The sequence below is a fragment of the Mandrillus leucophaeus genome, unplaced genomic scaffold (genome assembly GCF_000951045.1).
Source record: "Mandrillus leucophaeus isolate KB7577 unplaced genomic scaffold, Mleu.le_1.0 Scaffold729, whole genome shotgun sequence".
Classification (NCBI taxonomy): domain Eukaryota; kingdom Metazoa; phylum Chordata; class Mammalia; order Primates; family Cercopithecidae; genus Mandrillus; species Mandrillus leucophaeus.
Genome location: NW_012107908.1, coordinates 259,855 through 268,297, shown reverse-complemented (window position 1 = coordinate 268,297; position 8,443 = coordinate 259,855). Strand labels below are relative to the sequence as shown.

The 8,443-nt window shown below is 39.0% G+C and overlaps 1 protein-coding gene across 1 annotated transcript in view; it reads left to right on the top strand.

Annotated features, from left to right (window-relative positions):
• RC3H2 (ring finger and CCCH-type domains 2) overlaps nucleotides 1-8,443 on the top strand; it is a 63,526-nt gene that overhangs the window by 41,348 nt on the left and 13,735 nt on the right. Inside the window, exon 9 of the mRNA XM_011965488.1 lies at nucleotides 789-1,097. Coding sequence (XP_011820878.1) covers nucleotides 789-1,097 — 309 coding nt within the window. The remainder of the gene's footprint in view (nucleotides 1-788; nucleotides 1,098-8,443) is intronic.

Genomic DNA, 8,443 nt, shown 5'->3' with positions numbered 1-8,443 from the left:
ACACACACACACACACACACACACACACACATATGTTAGGGAGCATTGTTAAGGATTACATTATAATGAAATTTTGGTATATAAGTGGAAACACATTTTCTTAAATGGAATCCAAAATCAAATTGCCAGTCCTTTTGTGTATTAGAATATTATATCCAATGATCACCTTAAACTCAAAACTTAGTATCAGAAAAATCTCTAATAGAAATGTTTTTAACTATAGGTATAAACTAATCTGAAAAATGTAATAAAGAATTTCTATTTTTGTGTAATGTTTAAGAATGAGTTTTTAAAATTATTTTTTAAAATTATATAATCCTTTTACAGTTTGGTAACAACAGAGAATGGCTTCAGCTCTTGCATACCTTTTCTCTTTACTCTGTGTTCTCAGCCAAGTTCGTTGCCAATTCCCATCATTTTTACATAACATACCTTATATTCTAGTTACACAAAATTTTCAAATGATCTCTTTCCACTCCTTCAAAAGGTTCTTTTTAATACATTCTTGGACAGAGTGGCATGAGGGGGAAAAAAAGATTACATGTATACTCGGCTTGCTATATTAATTACATGTATATTATATACATATGTGAATGGCATATATATTTTCATGTGGCATCTGTTGCAGTAGAATTTGATACAGACTGTATTTGATTATTTAGCTGAAGAAACTTGTTGTCAAAACTGTTTCCTCCTTTTTCAATCTTTTCCCATTGCCCATTGCCATTTTTTTTCTTGAGTAAGATTTAGTGAAATATTCACCAATCTGTTGATTGTTTTTGAAACAGGTATCGATTAAGGAACAAAAAGATCAATGCCACTGTAAGAACGTTTCCTCTTCTAAATAAAGTTGGTGTAAACAACACTGTCACAACCACAGCCGGAAATGTCATTTCTGTCATAGGAAGTACTGAAACAACAGGGAAAATTGTTCCAAGTACAAACGGAATTTCAAATGCAGAAAACAGTGTTTCCCAGCTAATCTCACGTAGTACTGACAGTACCTTAAGAGCTCTGGAGACCGTGAAGAAAGTGGGAAAAGTTGGCACTAATGGTCAGAATGCTGCTGGGCCCTCTGCAGATTCTGTAACTGAAAAGTAGGTATTAGGTAAAAATGATTGCTAGAAATTCTTTTTCCTTTTTAGAAATGCCTGAGTGTTTTTACTTCTCCTGATGAATACCAGTTAATCAGAATTTTTACACAGAATATTTTGTGATGTAGAAGAAACACTAAATACTAAAAAATTTGAGTTCTACTTTGGCTCTGCAACTGAATAGCCCTGTGAACTTGGAAAGTGACTTTAACTCTGAATTTTGTTTTCCTCAACTCTCCCAAAGAGACTGGACCAGAATTTTTTTTTCACACCTTATTTTCTTGAACTGTAGTGTTGATTCCATAAAGATGCTAGAAAAGAACTAAACAGAAACCTAAGCAGGTAAAATGCTGAGCCTCTAGCTCTGTTTCAGTCAGAGCACTTTCACTTTATACTCTGTAATGAAGTGTAGCACTTAAGAGGGGACTCTTGGCCGGGCGCGGTGGCTCACGCCTGTAATCCCAGCACTTTGGGAGGCTGAGGTGTGTGGATCATGAGGTCAGGAGATCGAGACCATCCTCACTAACACAGTGAAACACTGTCTCTATTAAAAGTACAAAAAAAATTGGCCGGACATGGTGGCGGGCACCTGTAGTCCCGGCTACTCAGGAGGCTGAGGCAGGAGAATGGTGTGAACCCGGGAGGCAGAGCTTGCAGTGAGCCAAGATCACACCGCTGCACTCCAGCCTGGGTGACAGAGTGAGACTCCATCTCAAAAAAAAAAAAGGGGGGGGACTCTTTGGAACCACACTCTCGGGGCTCAAGTTCTGGCTCATGGTTTCCCAGCTGTGTGATCTTAGGCCAGCTACTTAATCTGTCTACCTTAGTTTACTCATTCATAAAACTAGAATTATAATGGTGTCAACTTCCTATATTGGTTGCGAGGATTAAGTGAATTAATTCTTCAGTATGCCTCGAACAATGCCTGCCATATAGTAAGCGCTCAGTAAATATTTGCTTTATTATTATTGTCACTGTTAATTGCTATTGAGTGTCAGCCTAAGATTTCATTTGTCAAAAGGTTTTGGTGCCTTTAGAAAAAAGTTTTTAAATTTTCAGATGATCTGAAAAGTTATTTCCAACTCTAAAATCTTGAGTAAGATTTAGTAAAATATCAATTATGTTGATGTTCAGATTTTGTTGCCTATAAATAGTCTATCAGTGTCTGTTATATGCCTGCTAGGAAAAAAGCATTGTGCTAGGCACATAGCAATCAATGATGGATAGATAAGCAGTAACATTTGCTACTTCTGCAGTCAGCACATGATGGGAGAAATTGTTTATTAAGGGACTTTTACAGACTGGGCATGGTGGCTCAGGCCTGTAATCCCAACACTTTGGGAGGCCTTGGTGGGCGGATCACCTGAGGTTGGGAGTTCAAGACCAGCCTGACCAACATGGAGAAACCCCTTCTCTACTAAAAATACAAAATTAGCCGGGCGTGGTGGCGCATGCCTGTAATCCCAGCTACCTGGGAAGTCTGAGGCAGGAGAATGGCTTGAACCTGGGAGGTGGAGGTTGCAGTGAGCCGAGATCACACCATTGTGCTCCAGCCTGGGCAACAAGAGCAAAACTCCGTCTCAAAAAAAAAAAAGAAAAAGACTTTTACAGTCTTCCCTGGGCAAGATTTTAGAAAATATATATTGGAGAACATTGTCTAATTAACAAATGTTATTTATGCACTCAATCTTGGAGCTCTGTTTTTGGCACATGAAACGTAAGATACCTTTGCTTTTAAGTGATTTATGATATAGTTGTGGATTTATGTAATATTAGCATTTACACATATGAAACAATACTGAAGCTGGATTAAAGGACAGGAAAATGTTATATTGCTGGGAGAAATATGGGGAATTACAGAAAAAAAGAACAACATAACATGGATTAAATCTGTCTGTAATTATATGGAATATTGAGGAGACCAGCCTTTTAGATCTGAAGGCTTATGTTAGGGACTGGTATAAAATAAGATTAGATAGGTTGGTGCCAGATTATGGAGACCTTATGTATACATGTTTAGGAAATAAGCTTTTGAAGAGTTTTGGCAAGGTAATGTTGTAAAACTGTTTTCTATCCATACAATGGAATATTATTCAGCCATAAAAAAGGAATGAAGTACTATTATGTGCTACGATATGGATGAACCTTTAAAACATTGTGCTAAATGAAAGAAGCCGGATACAAAAGGTCACATATTTATATGGCTCCATTTATGTTAAATGTCTAGAATAGACAAATTCGTAGAGATAGGAAGTAGATTAATGGTTTCTAGGGGTTTAGGGCTGGGACAGGAATGGGGAGTGAATGCTAATGTGTATAGGTTTCTCTTGGGGATGATGAAAATGTTTCAGAATTAGATAGTGGTGATAATTGGATGACCTTGTGAATATACTAAAAATTACTGAATTGAGCATCCTAAAAGAATGAACTATATCTCAGTTTTTTAACAAAATAGACTAGGGTAAAAACTTTTTTTTTTTTGAGATGCAGTCGCTCTGTCACCCAGGTGGAGTGCAATGGTGCAATCTCGGCTCACTGCAACCTCCACCTGCTGGGTTCAAGCGATTCTTCTGCCTCAGCATCCCAAGTAGCTGGGATTACAGGCACCCGCCACCATGCCCAGCTGATTTTTGTATTTTTAGTAGAGACTGGGTTTCGCCATGTTGGCCGGACTGGTCTAGAACTCATGACTGCAAGTGATCCGCCCCCCTTGGCCTCCCAAAAGGCTGGGATTACAGGCATGAGCCATTGCACCCAGCTGGTAAAGACTTTCAAAAAATAAATCTAAATTTTTTTTGGAACACAATTGTTCCAGTTGTTATTGGAACACAGGAAAAATAATAATTCTATGAGAGGTATTGTGGATGGCTTCTTAGAGGTGAAGTGATGATACCTGAGCTATATCGAAAAGTATAGATAGCAAGGAAGGAAGGGCCTTGTGAATGAAGAAGGCAGCACAGGCAAAATCAATAAGATATGAGAGAAGCTGCCATATTGGAGAGCCTAAAATCCTGAAAGTCATCTAGGATAGTGATCTAATTCTCACTAGGATGTGACTGAAGATTAGCTTTTCCCATAAGTTCCAATTTTTGAGATAGCTTGCATGATTTCATGAGGCGATAAATGTTGACCTTATCGTGGATCTTGTTGCCTTTTTGTTTATCAACAAAAGTCTATGAGTTTACCATTTCGAAGTACTAATCCAAATTTTAGGTATATAACATTTTGACATGGAGCAACCAGATAATCTATGTAAAGCATAGTGCCTGGAATAGACTGAAATAACCACTTGATAAATATTAATTATTATTGTTTCAAGGAAATCCTAATCATTTTCCTTGTTGTCTTTATTTTACTTGTGTAAAGAATAAGCCCAGCCCTAAAATATCTTTATACTCTAAACCCTTACATTTGTACCTACTATTATTACCCACAGTTCCTTAGTTATTTTTTACATTTTAATACACAGTTACACATACAAGTAAACATCTCCTAGACTAATCTGTGATAAACTTAAAAGGCAGCCCATGTACCTTTTTCTTTATACCCTACCTTTTTTTTTTTTTGAGACGGAGTCTTGCTCTGTTGCCCAGGCTGGAGTGCAGTGGCGCAATCTCCACTCACTGCAAGCTCCACTTCCCGGGTTCACACCATTATCCTGCCTCAGCCTCCCGTGTAGCTGGGACTACAGGCGCCCGCCACCGCACCTGCCTAATTTTTTTTTATGTATTTTTAGTAGAGACGGGGTTTCACCATGTTAGCCAGGATGGTCTCGATCTCCTGACCTCGTGATCCGCCTGTCTCGGCCTCCCAAAGTGCTGGGATTACAGGCGTGAGCCACCGCGCCCGGCCTATACCCTACCTTTAAAATGATTGTTCTAATTTGAGAAAAAACCCTCTAATCTGGTTGAGATGCAGTGTATTGAGTTCCTGCATAATTAACACGATCGTTTTCTGCAGTCATCACATATCTAAAGCTCTGTCAAAATTTGACTTTTTTTTTTTTTTTTTTTGAGACAGAGTTTCACTCTTGTTGCCCAGGCTGGAGTGCAATGGCGCGATCTCGGCTTACCACGACCTCCGCCTCCTGGGTTCAAGCAATTCTCCTGCCTCAGCCTCCCGAGTAGCTGGGATTACAGGCATGCACCACCACACCCGGCTAATTTTTGTAAAAATACAAATAATTTTGTATTTTTAGTAGAGACAGTGTTTCACCATGTTGGCCAGGCTGGTCTCGAACTCCTGACCTCAGGTAATCCACTCTCCTCAGCCTCCCAAAGTGCTGGGATTACAGGTGTGAGCCACCATGCCCGGCCAAGTTTTGTTTTTTGAAGATGGAAAGCAAGGAGACACGATATTTTGTATAAAAACTCTGAGGAAAAGAATAATGAGAGTAGATTTCAGAGAGCATGTGAAGGAAGGTATAGGGATCTTTGGGCCCCTCCAGACCACCAGATTGCCTTCCTAAAATATAGGTCTACTCATGCCCTTCCTTCTTGAAAGATGTAATTATTGCTTTTCCTCTTATCTGTAAGATGATGTTGGCCGGACACGGTGGCTCATGCCTGTATCCCAGCACTTTGGGAGGCCAAGGCGGGCGGATCACTTGAGGTCAGGAGTTCGAGAACAGCTTGGCCAACATGATGAAACCCCATCTCTACTAAAAATACAAAAATTAGCCAGGTGTGGTGGTAGGCACGCGCCTGTAATGACAGCTACTCCGGAGGCTGAGGCAGGAGAATTGCTTGAACCCAGGAAGCGGAGGTTGCAGTGAGCTGAGATCACGCCATTGTACTCCAGCCTGGGTGACAAAAGCTAAACTCCGTCTCAAAAAAAAAAAAAAAAGGTTGTGTAAACTGGCTATCACCTGTTTTTTTTTTTTATGTTCTGTTACTTCACTTTTAGCCAGTCTTATCTAGGAGCACTTGTCTCTTATTGAGCATCATGTTCCTCTGCCAATGTTTACATGTTAAAGAGAAGGAGAAGAAAAGGATTGAACAATGAAGCTGTTTTAGATACCAGAGGACTAAAAGGGAAACTATTGTGAAGGCATTGCTTATTACTAACACTGTTCATATTTAATTGCCATATGTTTATATATAATATTAATAACAGATTACTTTAGGCATATATAATTATGACCCCAAATATGTATAGCCTTCTTTCTGTTCATGAACTTAATTTTTCACCACTTTAAAAATATTGGAGGGGCAGGGCATGGTGGCTCACACCTGTAATCCCAGCGCTTTGGGAGGCGGAAGTGGGCAGATCACCTGAGGTCAGGATTTCGAGACCAGCCTTGCCAACATGGCAAAATCCCATCTCTACTAAAAATACAAAAGTTAACCAGGCATAGTGGCAGGCGCCTGTAATCCCAGCTACTTGGGAGGCTGAGGCAGGAGAATCGCTTGAACCCAGGAGGCGGAGGTTGCAGTGAGCCGAGATTACACCATTGCACTCTAACCTGGTTGACAAGAGTGGAACTTCATCTCAAAAATAAAAAAATAAAAAAAAAATACATACACACACACACACACACACACACACACACACACACACATATGTTAGGGAGCATTGTTAAGGATTACATTATAATGAAATTTTGGTATATAAGTGGAAACACATTTTCTTAAATGGAATCCAAAATCAAATTGCCAGTCCTTTTGTGTATTAGAATATTATATCCAATGATCACCTTAAACTCAAAACTTAGTATCAGAAAAATCTCTAATAGAAATGTTTTTAACTATAGGTATAAACTAATCTGAAAAATGTAATAAAGAATTTCTATTTTTGTGTAATGTTTAAGAATGAGTTTTTAAAATTATTTTTTAAAATTATATAATCCTTTTACAGTTTGGTAACAACAGAGAATGGCTTCAGCTCTTGCATACCTTTTCTCTTTACTCTGTGTTCTCAGCCAAGTTCGTTGCCAATTCCCATCATTTTTACATAACATACCTTATATTCTAGTTACACAAAATTTTCAAATGATCTCTTTCCACTCCTTCAAAAGGTTCTTTTTAATACATTCTTGGACAGAGTGGCATGAGGGGGAAAAAAAGATTACATGTATACTCGGCTTGCTATATTAATTACATGTATATTATATACATATGTGAATGGCATATATATTTTCATGTGGCATCTGTTGCAGTAGAATTTGATACAGACTGTATTTGATTATTTAGCTGAAGAAACTTGTTGTCAAAACTGTTTCCTCCTTTTTCAATCTTTTCCCATTGCCCATTGCCATTTTTTTTCTTGAGTAAGATTTAGTGAAATATTCACCAATCTGTTGATTGTTTTTGAAACAGGTATCGATTAAGGAACAAAAAGATCAATGCCACTGTAAGAACGTTTCCTCTTCTAAATAAAGTTGGTGTAAACAACACTGTCACAACCACAGCCGGAAATGTCATTTCTGTCATAGGAAGTACTGAAACAACAGGGAAAATTGTTCCAAGTACAAACGGAATTTCAAATGCAGAAAACAGTGTTTCCCAGCTAATCTCACGTAGTACTGACAGTACCTTAAGAGCTCTGGAGACCGTGAAGAAAGTGGGAAAAGTTGGCACTAATGGTCAGAATGCTGCTGGGCCCTCTGCAGATTCTGTAACTGAAAAGTAGGTATTAGGTAAAAATGATTGCTAGAAATTCTTTTTCCTTTTTAGAAATGCCTGAGTGTTTTTACTTCTCCTGATGAATACCAGTTAATCAGAATTTTTACACAGAATATTTTGTGATGTAGAAGAAACACTAAATACTAAAAAATTTGAGTTCTACTTTGGCTCTGCAACTGAATAGCCCTGTGAACTTGGAAAGTGACTTTAACTCTGAATTTTGTTTTCCTCAACTCTCCCAAAGAGACTGGACCAGAATTTTTTTTTCACACCTTATTTTCTTGAACTGTAGTGTTGATTCCATAAAGATGCTAGAAAAGAACTAAACAGAAACCTAAGCAGGTAAAATGCTGAGCCTCTAGCTCTGTTTCAGTCAGAGCACTTTCACTTTATACTCTGTAATGAAGTGTAGCACTTAAGAGGGGACTCTTGGCCGGGCGCGGTGGCTCACGCCTGTAATCCCAGCACTTTGGGAGGCTGAGGTGTGTGGATCATGAGGTCAGGAGATCGAGACCATCCTCACTAACACAGTGAAACACTGTCTCTATTAAAAGTACAAAAAAAATTGGCCGGACATGGTGGCGGGCACCTGTAGTCCCGGCTACTCAGGAGGCTGAGGCAGGAGAATGGTGTGAACCCGGGAGGCAGAGCTTGCAGTGAGCCAAGATCACACCGCTGCACTCCAGCCTGGGTGACAGAGTGAGACTCCATCTCAAAAAAAAAAAA